Raw genomic sequence first — 18,888 nt, forward strand, 5'->3', positions numbered from 1 at the left:
CATATGAAATAAAACTGAGAGAGAGTACAACGCTAGGAGCATTAACAGGCCTGGTCTTGTTCTCACTGAAGTTAGTGGGAATCAAATCAGGCAATCTGATGAAAATAAAAACTCATTGCTTCAGCCTACAGGATACCTCACTGTCAGACAAAGCCACATTTCGGAAGGCTTTTTTTTTTTTTTTTTCTTTTTAAATCATGGTATAGTTCATGATAAAATATATATTTGCTTCTAGAAAAGTCCAAGTATTTTCAGGTATTTTTGTGTAGAGTTTGAGGCAAAATGTTTGAGCCTGAAACTCAGCTATCAAGAGCAGATTATCTAAACCACCTCAAAGGTTCAAGCAACAAAAAATACAATAAAGACATTTTATGATTTGGAGGGATTAGAGAAAAAGACATTCTTTTCAATGTTGATTTGTGGATCAAGCTGGCATAAAAAAACCCAAATGATGTCATTTTCTTCAGAGAGTCATTATTTTGATGGTGTTCTTGTATAAAGTCATATATTCTTACGTGATCCAAAGGTGTTACAATTATTTTGAACTCCTGATCTTCCAGGTGCCCACCCCCACCCCTTTTTTATCGCCCTTCAAATTAGCAATTTGCCAGCAGTACATATTCATTCAAGGAACTGGTAAATAAGGCCCAATTACATTGGAGAAAGCTCACCTGTTTTCCTCTGAGTTATTCTTATATTGTTTAACCTCTTCAGATACATTATAGACATCTGCTAAGATAAATACACAATTTACAGTACTCCATGTGGTTTCCTTTTTTAAAACTAGAAGTATGAAACCATCTTAGTAGATACAATATTTTTTTTTACCTGATTAGGTTATGAACTGATGAAAGAAACCACAAATATGAGAGTCAGCTATTAAAAACATAAGAGGTCCAACACCTTCACTACTTCAGGAAAAATTCTGGAGAAAAATCTTAAGTCTAAAACAATGACATTCGCCTCTTCTGAAAAAAATAATACTGGATTTTTTTAAATGCAGCTCTTGTAAATAGCAACGCTCAAAACTACCGTGAAATGTTTCAACCTCAGGACCTCAGATGCTAACGTTAATTGGAAACAGAAAGCAAGCTGTTTGCAATACTCTAATAAGCTGTGGCAATTTTGTTATTTTAGATGGGAATGTTAATGATGAGCCACAAATGCAAGTTGTTACAAAGCCTTTGAGAATAAAGCTGTATGCCCTATATTCCCCTCCCTTGCTGTTCCAGTTAAAACCATACATGCGGAAGGACAAATGAAAATGTTGCCATGGTGATCAGAGCAGTTACCAAATCATGTACAGTGTAGGAAGGATTCCCTAAAGAACCTTATTAAGCATTTTGTTGCTCCTTTTTAACAAATATTTTCAGAAAGCCATTTTTATTTCACTGTCAATAAAATAGCTACTCAGTTAGCTAACGCCTATTTCTCAACTCCCCCAAAATAAATGTGAACACATAATGCATTAAGAAATATTTTTGTTAGGAATGAGAATCTTAAGCTGAAAACTTCAAAATAGGCACCAAGGAAGAACCTAGCCAAGACAAGACCTGGTCAAGACATTTGAATATTTTTAAGAATAGGTACTGTGAAGCATCTCTGTGCCTATTAGACTACACGTCTTCAGCTGCCAAATTAAAACCCAAACCTTTAAATGAAAGACATCCCAAAAGCCTATTGGTTAGAAGGAATATAATTTTTTTACAATAATATTACAGGAAGTAAATTAACATGGAGATTGTGTGTTAGGCAGATGTGGTGAATGAGCTGGCCACCAGCAGAACCACAGTCCAAAGCCATCGGTCTGCTGTGACCAGACTGGTAGCTGAATGTAGCTGGGTGCAACGCATTATCCAAATTCATTGGCAAAGGAAAAAACAACAAAACTTGTACAACGCAGGCATCTTGTACTTCCACTGCAGAAAACAGTACAACAAACGTTGATGGAAACTGCTAAAAATAAGCTGGAGCAGGTACGTGCTCTTTGGGCTAAACGCCAATGGCTTCATTCACCAAACTGCCCTTATTTAGCACCTAAATTCATCATTTAATTATATCCCAAGGTCCTCAGTTCCCCAGCTAGTCTTTGCCTTGCAGGTATTTAAGATGCTCATGGAATACGAATTTGTGCAGAGGACGCATGCTGCAGTACGGGTGGCTGTTCTCGACTCAGTCAGACTAGTGCAGTTCTCCAACAAAAACTGTCTCCCACCTGATGTGTGGGGCTGACCTCACAGGCGTTTCCAAGGAGTGACATTTCCAGTATATTGACACACTGTGCACATAAAGTACTGCAGTGAGGGAACTCTCCTAATATATTGCACCAGAGAGAAGCCTTCTTTTTTCTTTGAAGGAGAAGATTTTTTTTTTTTTTGTAAAAAAAGAAGTCAATAATGTAACAGTTGCTTCCATGAGATGCTTTGATTTAGCTTAATTTTACTTAATGAAGATGACAGATCAGTCATATTCCATACCTCATTCTTTTCCTATCGCTGCACTTTAAACAAAGTCAAAACAAAAAAACCTCCCAGAATCTCCACAAATTACTCGCTGGTATCTCATGAATAATCTGTGGCTTCAAAATATAAAAACCTTGCCGCATATTCTAGAACAAACACTTCTTTTACCACTACACTCCATCCCCATAAAGTCTTGCTCTCATGGGCAAAAGCACATAGAGAGCTGCTTAGAAAGTGTAATCCCCCTCCTTGTACTGATTAGGGCAGATTTATACCCTCCACTAAGACCCTCCAGAACAGCTGATATATTACAGTTCAGTTTACTGTCTAAAATCATTTAGATCATTATCATTCAAAATAAGATTCAAGCAGCCACATTTTTCTGCAGTTTTATTGATGCAGTCCTGGTGTGTAACCATACATCTTCATTTTGCTTGTAGTTACAACTTGCTTTACTAAGATTGTTTTTGTCGTCAAGTTTATTACAGTCTTCACAAAACATATTTATAAACACCACTTACTGTATAAGACTGTTCCAAACATCGTAAATCATTGGCAATTTTTCCTAAATAGTGCTACTTGAGGAAAGGTCTCACTACTCTCTTTAGGTATAAATTTGTAAAAGCAAATGAATTAAATTCACCTTCCAAAGAAAATAAGAATGTTAAGAATAGCTTCAGAATCTGTATGACTCATTTAGGTCTCAAAAAAAAAATCTATGACTGGCAAAGATACCGACAATTCGATACTGTACTCAATACTTTCATTAAGACCAAAAGAATCTTTATGAAGAACTGAAATTAAACTTGTACATTGGCCTGAAAGATAAGGATTAACTTAGATTTTTTAGGATTTTTTTTACCAGAAAATGCACTACCTTCTAAAAATATTGCAGTTATAGGCCAAGTACTGATATCTGAAGAGAAAAATGTTAAAACTAAAACCATGCAACATGGATACCAAATTGTAGCAGAAGACATTTTTAATTGAAAACTGACTCAGAGGATAGTACAAAAGAGTTTCTTCTCCCTAAAGGGATTTTCAGATGCAGGCACAGGAATAATAAGGGGATCTTCTCCAATATGAGCATCACAATATGCCAATAAATCTGCTGCAGCCTTGGATACCTAATAAAAGAGAAGAGAAGAGAAAACTACTGTAATACTTAATTCTGAACCAGTCAGCATTGCATAAATATTCTTCATATATGACAAGGGAGGCTATCATAAAATAGATCATTCAGATTACTACGGCCCACAACTCTGAATTTGCTCTTACTAGGGCTAGTAATCCTTATATACATTTTATTTAATATAGTGACATGAGATGGTATCAATTTATATGATTCATGTTCAGCTGTTCCTCTCCATCAGAAGGAAGGTCAGGAGCATAGACTCATTAAAACACGTATATACTAACGTCCCATAAGCAATAGGAATTCTCATCTAAGTGTGGGTTTCTGTAGATGCTGCCTGGTTCAGCTCTTATTCCCAGTCATTAGAACAGCAAGGTTGTAAGGTTTTTCACACTCTCTCTACCCTTTGCTCCTCTGGATGCAAAACAAACAAAAAAGGAAAAAGTTCTTTAGGCACATGACCATGGGGTTAAAAAGAAATAATAAATCAGGAGCAAAACTTGATCGTCATCTCTCATACCTCTCATTTAAGCTAAATATTGCTCTTTTCAATGAAGTCAGACTAACATCTTCTGCTTAGCAAGTTATTATAAGTAGTACTTTATTCATAGTATTAATTTAAACTGGAGCACTACCTTAGTATTTTTTATCTTAATATTTTTATACGTCTAAAATGAACAATTCTAAAGTCTCCAAATTCAAAACGTTGGTTTATGCTTACTGAAAAGTCCTACAGAAATATAACAGTGTGCTGGAATACAAGATATTTTGCATGAAATGAAAAAGGCAATATTAAACCATTTCAGCTGTAGCTGAAACCAGCTTGTGCCAAAAGAATATTGGTGACATTAGGCCACTGTGACTATTTATTTTTTAAAAGAATTTAGAATACATATATAAAATATTTTTTTCCTGCTCAGTTAACAAGATATTTACAACTATCTGTATTTCTTAGCTTTGTTTAATTATTGTAGTTTTAATATTATGACAGAGTTGAGAAAATAAGATAGGAAGTCTTTACAAAAAAGCCTTTTCCCTGAGCACCATGACAGCTTCTCCTGAGTCAAACACTGAGGTCAGCACGTTTACACAACTATAGTGAAGAGGAAAAATAAAACATATTTCTGGTATTTTTCTAGCAGCTGTGTCATCACTGTTAGCTTTAGCCTCCTCACACCCTGCTTGCTTTGGCATGAGTCCAGCCTGTAGTAGGTTTCAGATTAGACCTATGAAGTCAATGGGCGCTGGAGGAGGATTCACATGAATTTTAAATTAACTTCTGGAAGAAAATAACTGCCTTTTTATTTTTTAAATATCCACTAAAGCATGGCTTTGTAGAATGCTTAAACCCACGAACTACCTATGGTTGCCATCCTAGTATAGACTATACTCCTAGCAAAGGAAGCAAGGGTGTTTAGGTTACTCAAAATTAGTTTGCCTTTGAATTAGCCTGTACCACAGAAGGGTGGGTAGAGACACTGCATGTGAACAACCAATTGTTGGGCAAACATAAAGCAGAAGACTGAGCACTAAACTGAGCAAATCAGCAGAGATATTCAGAAGGACCAGTGCTTCTCAAAAGAGGAGAAGGCCAGACAAAAACCTGTCGAAAATGACAGCCTTCAAGTACAAAGAAAGGGCTGTAACTATTATCAGACGTACTTCAATTAGCTACTTGCTTAAGCACTGACAAAAGAATGAGGCTTGGGCATTCCCTACAGTAGAGGTGTAGAACCGTAATGGCCAAAGAGAAAACTTAGGATCTATCATATTCCAGCTTTTCATTTAAATTTACTTGTGAATTTGTAAAAAGCAGATTCTCCAAGGAAAGGCACAATGTAGCCAGACTATGAAATTCCTATCAAGCCCAAAAAAAGATCAAAAGACAGCAAACATACTTTTCTTTGCTAATGACCTATGCTGTCCCTCAGCAAAGTATAAACTAGCACAGAATGCACCCATGGAAGTGGGGGTTAGCATGTTTCCACTAATGTTAGGAGGAATGTATCGCCACAGCATTTTGGAGAAGTACTTTCAAGTAACAACAATCACCAGTACATTCATAATTATTTAACATACACATTTTCACTTTTCTATTGTCCTTCAAGCTCAGCAGCGTGTCTCAAATTAAGGCAGTTCTGTGCTCTAATTAATTTATTAGCTGGTCCTGAACTCTTGCATTCAAACAGAGCAAGTCAAACTCAGAGCCACAGGTGCCTACAAAAAGCTCAATGACATTTTCAGTGCTATAGCATAGTAAGCGTTACTGCCATAAAAAGTAATAGAGAGCTAGTCTAATTCTTTGAGTCCCAGAGACAGGGTTTATTAAAGATGCCCAGCACATTTCATCTTCCATTATTAAGCTACTGAATAAGTTATTTTATTCATGAAACCAACGATCTTTCTAAGTAGACTGATCCTATAGGAGCAGAGAACCAGTGCTGGACTTCAACAGACTGACCTTCCCATAAAAATCTTGTTTGTTCCACGTATGGGTAAGCGGCATCAAGCCCGACTATATTGCTTTTTGTTCAGTGGAAAAGAAGTACAATTTCAATCACCATTCTTAGAAGCGATAAACCCAGTAACATAATCTTCTGTTTCTCTACATATTACTGTGCTTTGACATCATATAACAATAAAAAGGATTTTCACTAGCAAAAGCACAATATAAATTTTTGTATCTAACTTGTTCTCCAATGTGCTGATAGGAATGCCAAACATCATGAAGCAGAGCATTTTATTCAGCATCACAGTGTTTAATTCACAAATTAGTCTGCTTGTAGACAAACCATAACTGAGGAACACGATCACATTTCAGCACATTGTCACTAAATAAACATGTATTTTCATCCTTTAAAAAGGATGGTTATTAAATTACCATGGTTAAAAAACTGAATTATGGCTATTTCTTCACCTAAACTGGAGTAGCTCAGGCTCGTGCAGTGGAATGATGACCATTTGCTAAAGGGAGTTGCTAGCTGATTCACATTCCAGGAGCAATGAAAACATTGGTTACTGTGGCTGTGAGCAGTGTTGGCAAAGTCAGAACTGTGGCCAAATAAAGAGCAAAACACAGAGTTGCCTCCAGCAATTTTCCTGCTCAGTGCTGTTATTCAGAAGGACAGTGGTGGCAGACCTCTGTGCTCAGCATCGCATTAAGGCTACAGCAGAGAGGGCTGCTTTAGCCTGTGTCAGCACACAGAGGTTGCCTAATGGCCAATACTGTGGTTTGTTACTATACAAAATAATGTGCTGATCATCCTATTTGTGTCATGGAGGAAGTTAAATGAAGGCCACTCTATCTCACCTTTAAGTTTATTTGTAGCTGAGTGCTGCTGGACAGTTTCAGAATAGCTTTTATCAAGAATTAAAATAAATGCATGTAATTTGAATATTCAAATGAAGTTAGCACATTTATCATTTCTGCTTTCCGACACAATACAGCTTGGTCTGCAGATTCAAAGTAATTTATACATATTGCAGAAGTGGCTAAAGAAAAAGATCAGACTCCAGTTTGATTGATGAATTCTAACAGAAAGTTAACATTTCATTTTTTTTAATCTTTTAAAGTGCATAGATAGAGGGGGATGGCGTATATGTGTATCACGCACATCCCACATTTTATACAATTATTTTTATTCCATGTAGTGAAAAATACATCTAGTTGTCAAATTACCAAACTAAAATAAAAATCAAAACCCAACCAACAAAACACTCAACCTTGATGCTTTAAAGAACTAGTCTCAGGAGGACTGTGGAATTTTACCATTATATTTCAAAATAACAGAGGTGATAAAACCAGCCAAAGTTAGAACATAATCCTGTTAGCTGCACTAATAATTATAAGCTTCAATGACAGGGCAAAATGCTGCAATTACTATGTCATCTGTCTTGTCACGGATTGTGACTAATTACCATCCTTGCTATGACACCCATTCTGCTTATCCTTTACATCTAAAACAAAGAGATTCACACACATTTATTGGCAATCCCACTGCTTATCTCCCAACACTATTCAGAAACAGTTAGGAATATTTTCTACCTTCTTAAGAAAAAAGAAAATGGAATAATAACTGATACACCATGATCCTTAAATGTCAGAGCACTCCTCCTTGCTTTTCTGCTTGAAAAGAGATGATTAAATAAAGCTTTATTCTGGGGACAACTGTAATAAAGCACCAATATTATCTTTGCTTTCTCCACTTTACTGCTAGCATCTTTGGAAGACACATTATTCTACTAGTTGTGAGGCCACTGTTCATCTGATGTTCCTTAGCTTGAAATCTGCGCTTCCTGCTTTCTACTGACTTCTCCATTGTAATTCTAGCCGTCCCTTCTGCAGGGAAGTAAGACAAGTTCAATTTACGATCCTTCTGGGTTTCTTAGGTTTACAAAAACCCACCACAGTAATATTCCTTCCAGCTACCGATCAATACACCTATAACTTCACCCTCCCCTTTTAAGTTGTCCCGTTTCTTTCACACCTCAACAGCAAGTCATCTTTGTGGAACCTCAAAGCACTGCATTGCTCACTGCTCTGACTGGTTATAGGACTTGATTTTTAAATCAGTTGAAAAATCCAGAACACAGCAGGGAATGGGCAGCTATCAACATACTTCTAACTACTGGACTTTAACTGAGCAGACCAAACTCTCGCTGGTTACAGCATCTACTATGCATGGAAAACAAAATGCCTTTGTAGTAGAAAGATGAGCCGGAACTTCTGATTTCCCTAGTCAATAATGCAGGGACCTTGAAAATTTCCTTTTTAGTGATAACAATGTGGTCTTGTCTATTATGGGAATAACCACTTGGTTATAGCTACTTGCAAAACAGCGTTTAATTAAATTATTTGGAAACCACTGATCTTCTGTTAAATGTCTATCTAACTACTTTAAGCAGATGAAAAACACCATGAAAAAAAAGGAAGTTCATTTCTCTGTCTTTACAGCTATGATCTGGGAACTCAAAATCTCCTGTTGAAACCACTCGAAAGTCTCTTGGTAAAATCTGGCTACACTGAAACACACACTTAACTGTTTCCAAGAATAAAAGGTAAAGCAGATCTTGAGGGAATAAAAAGCCAATCAATCTCTTCTCACAATCTTTCATTTAATTGTTCAAAGACGATCTAGAAATTAACCTTTCAGCCTTTTGCAAATCATATTTGGTTTATGTCAGTATAAGGACCCTCAGAATACTGAAACACATTAGATTTTCTTTGGTGCCTTTTTGGTCCCAAGCTGTTTTGGAAGGTGAAATAGAACCGTAGAATTGCCTAGGTTGGAAAGGGACCTTTCAGATCATCTAGTCCAACCATAAATAACTGCACTTTAAAGCTAGCTGGTTTTTAGGTCTGCCACAGTTGCTAATAACTGTGTTCTTTTTAATTAAACTAACTATAAAAATAACCTATGTCGTTGTTACATATGTATTTAAGAACTTCATACATCTAGCTGATGAAGCTATCTGCATAACTGAGCTAACAATGTGGTATGCGACATTTATCACTGATTCTATAAAAGCAAGTTTAAGACAATCTACTAAGTATCAACAATTTCAAATTCCAATAAACTGGACCATATTTTTCCAACCCTTTCCTCTGCCGCTCGTGCACACCCGCTCCTTCTAGTCAGTTTTGTTGTTTGTGCAGCTGCAATATGACCTGAATCATTCAACACTGACAAGGCAGACCTTCCCCTACTGAAGGAAACAGAAATACCTCTCCCTGTGAACAGGCATCTACTATGTGATGAATTTGCCAAGACATTATACAAGATAGAAACTATAATTTTGCAAATTCAATGGTCTTACAAGACGTTGCTATAAATTACAACAAAATGGAGCAACTGAAATTTGTATTTTCATATAAGCAAGACTGACTATTTGTGAAATACACTGATATTTCTGAATTATAAATACTATCTTTCCAATTAGTGAGTTTATGATCTGATACTATTTTAAAACTGTAATTACATACTATTGCCCCCGTGCTGACTACACGCAGGATTTTGGCAGACAGGATGGATAGACAAACAGACTGAAGAATGTGAACATGCTGAAGAATGAAGAATTTAATGTACAACACTTCTAAACTGTCTTCCTGAGTTTGTAACTTCAGTTACAGTTGTTTGCAGAAAAACTGATTATTTAAATGCATTCCTTTTTCTAGTTTTCCATCTCTAAACTCTTCTCACTTGTAGAGGCTGGATTTTTTATCCAAATAATTATTCCCTATTTTCAGAGGCAGAGAGAGAGAGCATGCACGCACAAAATACATGAGCATTGCTTTCTTAAAACTTTTAATGACATTATTAGTTTTTAGGTGCGCAACTTATTCACAAATTTTTAGCCTTCTGAGAGGCAGAATGACAGGGAAGAATAATCCCACAGGCTTTTCTGGTTAAAAATGTCGAGAACCTCTGTGTAATAGTGCCATTAGTTAAAACATTTAATCCACATACATTTAGAGGCACGATAAAACCAGATCTTCACATACAACAGGCTATCAAGTGTGCAGAATCATAACTGAACATTGCCATCACATATATTTTTTGTGCAATGATGTCTGTGCTAAAACAAAACAAATCAAAGCAATTTAGCTCATCTCATCATTATTCAAAAGTATTGCCGTATCTTAAAGATTTATTCCAGTTTTTAAAGGACAGCTTACCTTATCGCCGAGAAACCTGAGCTGCACTTATATTCAGCAACAGGTGAAAAAGAACACCTGTGATCTGCCAGCTGACTGTAAATATTTTGCAAAATACTGCTTTTGACAGAGGTAAAAGGCACTCATACAGAACCAGACTAGAAGCCAGTCTTTGAAAATTGCTTCGCTAGAGTCAAGCAGTTAGCACGTAACTAATTCACAATACTGAATACTGTTTTATAGCTCAACATAGAATTTTGATTTCAGCTAATCAAGTCTCTCTGAAATATTAAAGGGAGGCTGTACCGCAAACGTGAATTCAAAATATCAACAACAAGTCTAAGTTTACCTTCATCCTATCCATGTATGCTTCCATTTTTAATTGCTCCACAGCTTTCCTGGCTTGAGATATATTGGTTGTACTGTTTGACACTAGTTCCTTCATTTTGTTTTTCCTAGAAGAGAAGAAATTGAGACAATTTAAAAGCACAGGTAGCAAATACAGCTACCTGAAATCTAACCAACCCTTGCCCACCACATTGACACTGCCAGGTTTCAGGTCACAAACACAAACCAGACACCATTTATTTCTGTTCTTTTGTTCAATAGCACCTTATTGCATTACATATTTGCATCCTCAACTGTCAGTGTTCAGTCAGAATTTTGCAAACAACATAGAAATGCAGAGTACACGGCCATTATTTCAGTGTAGAAATGGTTGCCCTGGTTCTGATTGCCCACGCAGAACAGCTGTTCGCAGACCTTGCAGCCATTGCGCAGTTTGGCTCCATACCTCAGTTACACCCAGTAACATGAAAACAAATTCGGAAATGCCCACAATGGAAATGAATGCCGCACCGCTCCCATTAAGCATCAGAAAGAGAGAAATTTTAAGACAGAGAATAAGTCACAATTCTGACTATAGATTTAAGGAGTTCAGGAATGAAGTAACAGATTAAGAAGAAATAATGCAGTGGTTTCCAACTTTCTGCTTACACATCCCCAGTGAAGTCTACAGATGACTACAAACCAGTAGAGTATACTATTAAGTATAGGAATGCATTATTTTTTGAGAGATTTGCAGCCTTTGGGAAGGGACATCTAATTAAGGTATGTCAGTGTTTGGTTTTCTTGCACTGTTACTCCCTGAGGACTTGAGGGTAAGTCAGTCAACTCGTTATCATGCAGTTCTCAGCACTGTTACCAGATGACTATATTCGAACCTTGAATAAACTTACAACATATATGCCCTAGGTGGTCTGCATATTAGGAGACCTCGCGCTGACACCATTATGCAGCGCTGGTCCAGCACAAGTAACAGTTACGATCTTGAAGTCACTGGAATTTGGCCTAAGCCCACATGGAAACAATAGGATAAAGACAACCTAGGCAAGCCCTGGACTAGTTAATAAGACCAGGTGCTGAGGTTTCCATCAGCCAAAACACTCAGCTATAGTCCTGTATATATGGTATGCCACAAGTGCCACCTGAAGCAAAATTAGTCTAGCACCAGGTGTTAGAAACCAATACAAAGTTAGGCAACGTAAAGGACACACGGTGTGAGAACCAGATCGGACGCAGGAGAAAATACACAAACAGAGGTATTTTGTATTGCTGCCAAAAGAGTTTTTAGCTCAGGTCTTTCAAAATGAGTACTCTAAGCTTATTTCTGGACAAGAAGTAAACACCTAGAAGTACACAGATTTGCCTTCTTGAACCTCAATAGCTCACCTGATCCAGTCACTGCGATATAAGATGCAAACAGGAAATTTAGTAGGACACAGGAAATGCTTTTGCAAAAATAATAGTATATACAATGTCTTAAGAATTTTAGAGTCAAAAGAAGTATGCAATCCAGAACATAAAAAGAATGGAGGAGTAACTTTTCAATTTCTTTGATTTCACAAAACACAGATGTTCAAAGACAAGGCAAAGATAGCTGTTTCTTCTCCAAATTCTACGAATATGATGGTGAACTATGCTCAACACTGATTTGAAGAAGCAAAACCATCTTTTTCAGCACTTGCACAAGTCTAGGCAGGGGAAATGTTACCTTAAAATATATTAGTTATGCCAAATAAACCAAGAGATTTAATACATGCCAAGACAAAGAACAGGTTTTCTGTACCTACATGTGTCATTAGAATGGAACACAAGTTTCCTCTTTGCATGCACTCTGACGAACTAAAATCGTGTCAGAACACAATAGCTTTTTTTTTGGTTGTTGTCTTTGCCTTTGTTTACAATCTTTTAACTCGTATTCCTCACAAGGCACAGGATTAAATACATGTGGAGGAACTGGATTCGCATAAAATACCATGTACGGTACAAAACCCCACAACTAACCAAACAATTTTCAGATGTGTTTTGACTTGCAGCGGACAAGCAGAAAGGACACGAGACATTCACAAGAGCAGGAGGTTCTGAATTACAGTTTATCTCTGAACTTTTTTTGTTCAACCCAACCCCCTAGCTTTTAAGTCTTGACCTATCCATAAGGATAAGAACAACCACATTTATCTTTGTTTACAAAATTATACCCCCCAAGAACAACCACATTTATCTCTGTTTACAAAATTATACCTCCATATGTATGAATCATTTAAATTTTGTTATAATCTCTACAGCTAGACTACTAATGACCACAGAGCCAAAAAAGTCAAAGCCAAATGAAGTCACAGAGAAATTTCTACATTTGCTACAGCCCAAGTCCAGAGGCAAATTAGAAATTTAATTTTGAATAATACATTTAAATTAAACTGAATTAAGCAGCTGAAACTCCATGAACAGTCCAGAGAATTCCAGATCTCCCAAGCTTTTCTGGCAATTCATTCACTCAAACTATAAAAGTTATAAACGTTAGAGGTAGACAATTTGAATTGTCACTTGCTGCATTGAAGTTAGCAAGAACAGTTTATAGTACTTGCAGCTAGTTTTTAAGTATCTACTGAAAAAGAGATTGAGTTAAGACCATAATGGAATTTTGAAAAGGCTATCAGGCACAAAAATAATTTAAAAATCCAAACCATGCCACAAACATACTATGCCCTTACCTATATTCTGAAACAGCAAATGGGGAAAAATTTTTTTTAAAAAAATCATGTATCCTCTCTGGTAAACTATTTCACAATATCAGAAAACAATCAGAATAAGAGGCTTCATAAAAAGAACTTTAAAAAAGAAAAAATTTGGTACTAGGCATTTCAGCCACTCGAAAAAATTTCCACTTATCCTGAGTAAGAGGTTTGTTTATACTCTGAAGCACAAACATTTGTTCTATTCCAAATCCTGCTCCTGCTCTGGCCTTTACACGCACTTAAAATATTTAACTGTAGTATTTCTGGAAGTGCTTAGCACCCATTTAAGTATCTAATTGCTTTTTTTCATATAGACAGTTCTGGTTCCACAACTTCGTAAGATGGATTTCTCCCATTTGACATTTCACTTACCAAGCTACATATACGTTTGCCTTCTCTCACTCTCTGTTAATACAGTACATATTTGTGCATCAGTTAAGACCCTATTACATATGAAGTGATGTTGACAATGAGAATTGTACTCATTTTCAAACCAGGCTGCAATGAACTAGTCTTCTTTGCAGACAAAGCTTCGGCTGAGACCTGGTTCAGCTCTCCTTAGGACCTGTGATATTCTTTAACGACCTTAAGCTTAATACTTTTTAATGAAATAATATTGTTACTTAGAAATAAAGCTCTGGAGAGAAAAGAAAGTTTAATAACAAGAGAGTCTATTACACACCCTCTCCCTGAATGACCATCCCCCCCCGAACGTGAGGAAGCCTCCTCCTTCAAAGACCGGCTCATGGGATCTCTCTCAGTGTTTTCTTTGAGGCTGCAGCCTGACAAACGGCTCCAACCCTCTCTCCTAAGACAGCTCCTTTTAAACAGTCAAGTGTTTTCAAGGCCTTTAGATCCTGGGAAGGCACAATTAGCTTTGTATTGTATCTGGGGGGCAGTTTACAGGATCATAGAATAGATTGGGTTGGAAAGGCCCTTCAAAGATCATCTAGTTTAACCCCCCTGTAATTAGCAGTGACTTAACTAGATAAGGTTGCTCAGAGCCCTGTCCAACCTGACCTTGAATGTTTCCAGGGACGGGGCATCTACCACCTCTCTGGGTAACTTTTTCCAGTGTTTCACCACACTCAGAGTGAAAAATCTCTTCCTTATACCTAGTCTAAATCTACCCTCTTTTAGTTTAAAGCCATTACCCCTTGTCCTGTCACAACAGGCCGTACTAAGAAGTTTGCCCCCATCTTTCCTGTAGACCCCCTTTAAGTACTGAAAGGCTGCTATAAGGTCTCCTTGGAGCCTTCTGTTCTCCAGGCTGAAAAAACCCGACTCTCTCAGGCTGTCCTCACAGGAGAGGTGCTCCAGCCCTTTGATCATTTTTGTGGCCCTTCTCTGGACCTGCTCCAACAGGTCCATGTCCTTCTTAAGTTGGAGGCCCCAGAGCTGGACACAGTACTCCAGGTGGGGTCTCATGAGAGCACAGTAGAGGGGCAGAATCACCTCCCTCAATCTGCTGGCCACGCTTCTTTTGATGCTCAAAAGGAGTAACTTCTTCCCACCTCTTAAATTACCTAAAAAGCCTTGAATCAGAAATTACTTAGCTGGGTCCACTACTGTTCATTCCTGGTTGTTTTTCCAGCAGCCCCCTATTAAGTTAGATCAATACACAGGTACACAGGTCCTGATAATCACCGTAGTTACAGTAACTGTGTTTGTGATCAGACAACGTGCAGTCTACATGTTACTGATGCATGGTCACGGACCTAGTTTATATAGGAGCTAATTTATCCACTGTATTTTTACGCAGTGCACTGAGCTCATTAATGTAGTCTCTGTGACTCTTTTCTTTAAGGGGAACACGGATCGCATTAACAAAGAATATTGACAGAAGCTACATGGCCTTTTTCAGCCAAGTAGTTTCTGCTGACTGGCACACCATGCTAACCAGCCGTTTCCTAAAGCATTGCTCCTGAAAACAGCGGAGCAACAGCCTCCTAGCCAGCTGAATTTTCTGAGGTTTTGGGGTTTTTTACCTCACATGAACTTCATCCTTTTTCTGGGTGCAGTTAATTCATTGTTCCAAAGATCTTAATCTCCAGGGCTCATAAATATGCTTGTGAAGAGCAACTTTTCTGTATTTGTTTTTAGAATAGATTAGATTGTACCCAACAGCACTTCAAAGGCCAACTTATCTTATGATAACCCAGGAAGTTGCATAAATATTTGCAGGTACAGTTTGACCTTGCATAGGGGTAAAGAGTGCAACCTACATTTACCAAGCTTTATATATAAATACTTGTTAGCAAAATGCAGAAGTCTGAAATTTTGAGTAACAAAAGCAAAATATAATTTTCAAGCTCTTCAGTATGGATTTCTATAAGCAACAAGGATGAAAAGCTGCACTGAAAATTTTGCTCCCCTCCAGTTCCAAGTACAACCTGAAAACTCCTTACCAAAAGAGTGACCTGTAGAATTCAATGTCAAAAGCCCTTAACCCAGTTGTTGTCTTCTATTTCCTTTCAGCAACCTAAAGTGATGGACCTGAAATTACTATATTAGAGAACCTGGGGTTCACAACTCTGAAGAACACCTTCCACACAAGCTCTGTACTTCTTGGACAATGCAGTGCAATAGAAAAGTTAACCCAATCATGACACGAAGTCCCAGTGACCCTAGTGGGAATAATCCCTGAATAATGACCTGCAAATCACATTCTAAATTGCGGGAAGATCCTCACATTTCATCACCCACTTGCAAACACACCAGGAATATAAACAGCAAAATTTACAGCCTCACAGTTGTTTGATGGTAAACTGGTCTATCAAAGGTATTTCAGGGGAAGGAAAAAAAAAAAAGGAAAGAAAAAAAGGAGAAAAAAAGAGTTCTATAGTTGCTATTTAAGTAAGAGGAACTTAAGAAATACCCCTGCACTAAAAGCACTAGCTATGTGAGCTAGCATCACTGTCTACACGACACAGGTAATCTCCCTTCATCTGCAGGGCACAAAGGGGGTAGAACAACTGCCCCTGCTACCTCAGTTCTTACTCCCAGATTTACCACACCCGATGTAGCTCTGTAAACAGAGAGGGAGGCTAAGGAACCCTTTTGCTTTCTCTGTCCCATGGCTGCAGGAAGAAACAATAGAAAATTACTACAATTTTATACTCTATCCATTAAGAAGAAGCTTAGTAGTTCAAGCAGAAATTATTAGATTAAAGGCAAGACTATTGGTCATGATAAGGAAAAAATATAATTTTCATTCCACAAATACAGTGACTTCAAAAATAACTGCTGATCATGTAAATCATGCCATGATTTAGCAAAACAGCCAAACTTCAACAGCTCAATTTTTGTCTAACAGAGGTTCTACACCCAGTCCAACTGTCAAGTTCCAAAAATTCTTGCCACCATGCCCAAATCTTTTATCCAAAAACGTCATCTCACTTCTCAACATTTAAAAATCTAAGAAAACAATGGCTGATCCAATGTGACATTTCACAATGAAAATCTTTTCAGGTAATATACATATCATCAGCATACAGGTTATATGCACAGTCCAGCAAACCATCAGAGTTCCAGAAAGCTTGTGACAGAAAGATGAGACCTACCTACTATTTTACCTCTTCAGTTAACTTTAAAAGATAGTTGTGACTTTTTAAAGAAATACACGGGGAAGTTTGATTCTTCCACTTAAATCCTGTTTAAAATGTATTGTAACTGAATTGTAACATATTAAAGTAGAGAAAACACCTCCGAGAAGCTTGCCACCTTATTACCTGCCAGACAGAAACGTTTTTCGAGTTGTTATTCCGAGTTTTCTGTCTCACTGCGCTACCTTAATCGTTTTGCTGTACAGCAGTTTACAGCCCCGCACACTAATAATTACCGCCAGCAGCAGCCGGGCAGTAAGATTGTAAGATTTACCCCTCCATCAGCGCGAACCAGCCAAGCAGGACAAGCAGCCGCTTTCTTGCGCCTTCACACCCGTCAGCTGCAGGCAGGGGCAGGGGCACGGGCACGCTGGGCAGAGACCCCACATCACCGCCCACGGGAAGAGGTACCTGGGGTTTTTCGGAGAAGGACGATTTCCCCCCCCCCAGCTCCGAAGACAACGACGGCGGAACCCAAACCCCGAAGCTGACTTTTGCGGATGATCGGGTAACTCCACAAGGCGCGGCCACTGCTGCGTTGTTTACCCACAGCCGACGGGGCCAGCCGGGCTGCCGGGCGGAGGCAGCCGCGGGTTTCCCAGGACACCAGAGCCGTCGCAGCGACAGAGAAACCCCAGCACGGAAACGCCGCTACGGGCCCTCCCGCCCAGCCCACGCCCCGGCCAGGGCCCCCCCGACCCGCCTCGCCCGGCTCTCACCCCTCCTCACCCCACACGGCACCTTCCCCCGCCTCCCGCACAGCGGCGAGGTCTCGCCCGGCGCCGCCGGGGCACTCACCGTGCGGGGGCGGCGGCAGGCAGGCAGGCAGGCTGCTGGCAGCCCGGCTCGGCGCCCGGCGACGGCACATGGCCGGCGCTGAAGAGGCGGGGCGGCCGCGGCCCAACGGCTGCCACCGCCCTCGCGCCTCCCGCGGCGCGGGCCTCCCCGCGCGGCCGGCGCGGCCGTTAACGGCCCACGGCTGTCAGCCGCCCGCGGAGCGTAGGGCGGGAAGCCGGCCCTGGCCGTGAGGGACGCTTGAGGTGCCGGCACGGCTCCGCACCCCGCGCCGTCCTGTCCCGCCTTCGAGCGTTACCGTCCCCCATCCCACGCAGCGGCGCCTCCTTTGGACCGCTGCAGCCGCCTACTGCCCTGGTTCCAGCAGGCGCCAGGGATCAAACAGTCACCCAGGTATTTCTGGAACACGGAACGGGCGAAGCCTGTATGACACCAGGGTTTTGGAGGGAGAGCCCATACTGCCTGTCCCTTCCTCACGCCGACCAGAGGAAGCATGAAGTTAAAAACCCGCAAAACCCACTGTGGAAAAGGAACTGATAAGACTCACCCTGTCAAAGCTAGTAGTCAGAATAAAACGATTCAGCTTTATAGATCGATTTTTATATACTGGAGAGAGTCCAACGTAGGGCAACTAAGATGATTAAGGGATTGGAGCATCTCCCTTACAAGGAAAGGCTCAAAGAGCTGGGACTCTTTAGCCTGGAGAAGAGAAGGCTGAGGGGAGACCCTATCTATGTTTACAAGTACCTAAAGGGTGGGTTGAAGGAGGATGGAGTCAGACTCTTTTCAGTGGTTCCCAGTGACAGGACGAGGGGCAACGGGCACAAGCTGGAACATAGGAAGTTCCATTTAAATATGAGGAGAAGCTTCTTTACGGTGAGGGTGACAGCACTGGAACAGGCTGCCCAGGGAGGTTGTGGAGTCCCCTTCTCTGGAGATTTTCAAGACCCACCTGGATGCAGTCCTGAGTAATGTGCTCTGGGCAATCCTGCTTTAGCAGGGGAGTTGGACTAGATGATCTCTAGAGGTCCCTTCCAACTCTGACAATTCCGTGATTCTCTCTTACAACTTTGAGAGTCATAAAGGTCAGTAGCAGTTAACCAGCCAATTAACATTTTTAACTGAAAAATTTGTCAGCCCCACTAATTAACATGTTGGC

General features: G+C 39.6%; 1 protein-coding gene across 1 annotated transcript; it reads right to left on the reverse strand.

Annotated features, from left to right (window-relative positions):
• Positions 1–2,835: 2,835 nt before the first annotated feature.
• GNG4 (G protein subunit gamma 4) lies at positions 2,836–17,856 on the reverse strand. Its single transcript, XM_074168374.1, has 3 exons — positions 17,733–17,856; positions 10,602–10,707; positions 2,836–3,589 (listed from the first exon to the last, which is right to left on the reverse strand). Exons 2-3 carry the CDS (start codon positions 10,695–10,697, stop codon positions 3,461–3,463), a joined length of 225 nt encoding a protein of 74 aa, XP_074024475.1. The 5' UTR covers positions 10,698–10,707; positions 17,733–17,856; the 3' UTR covers positions 2,836–3,460.
• Positions 17,857–18,888: the final 1,032 nt, after the last annotated feature.

The sequence above is a fragment of the Numenius arquata genome, chromosome 2, assembly GCF_964106895.1.
Source record: "Numenius arquata chromosome 2, bNumArq3.hap1.1, whole genome shotgun sequence".
NCBI classification, from domain to species: Eukaryota; Metazoa; Chordata; class Aves; order Charadriiformes; family Scolopacidae; genus Numenius; species Numenius arquata.

What these genes read in the sequence shown, in the direction of transcription:
- GNG4 (XM_074168374.1), bottom strand. Translation starts at nt 10,697, where the DNA reads ATGAAGGAACTAGTGTCAAACAGTACAACCAATATATCTCAAGCCAGG. An exon ending in CATACATGGATAGGATGAAG is followed by an intron (nt 3,590 to 10,601) that starts GTAAACTTAGAC and finishes CTCTTTTATTAG; the next exon opens with GTATCCAAGGCTGCAGCAGA.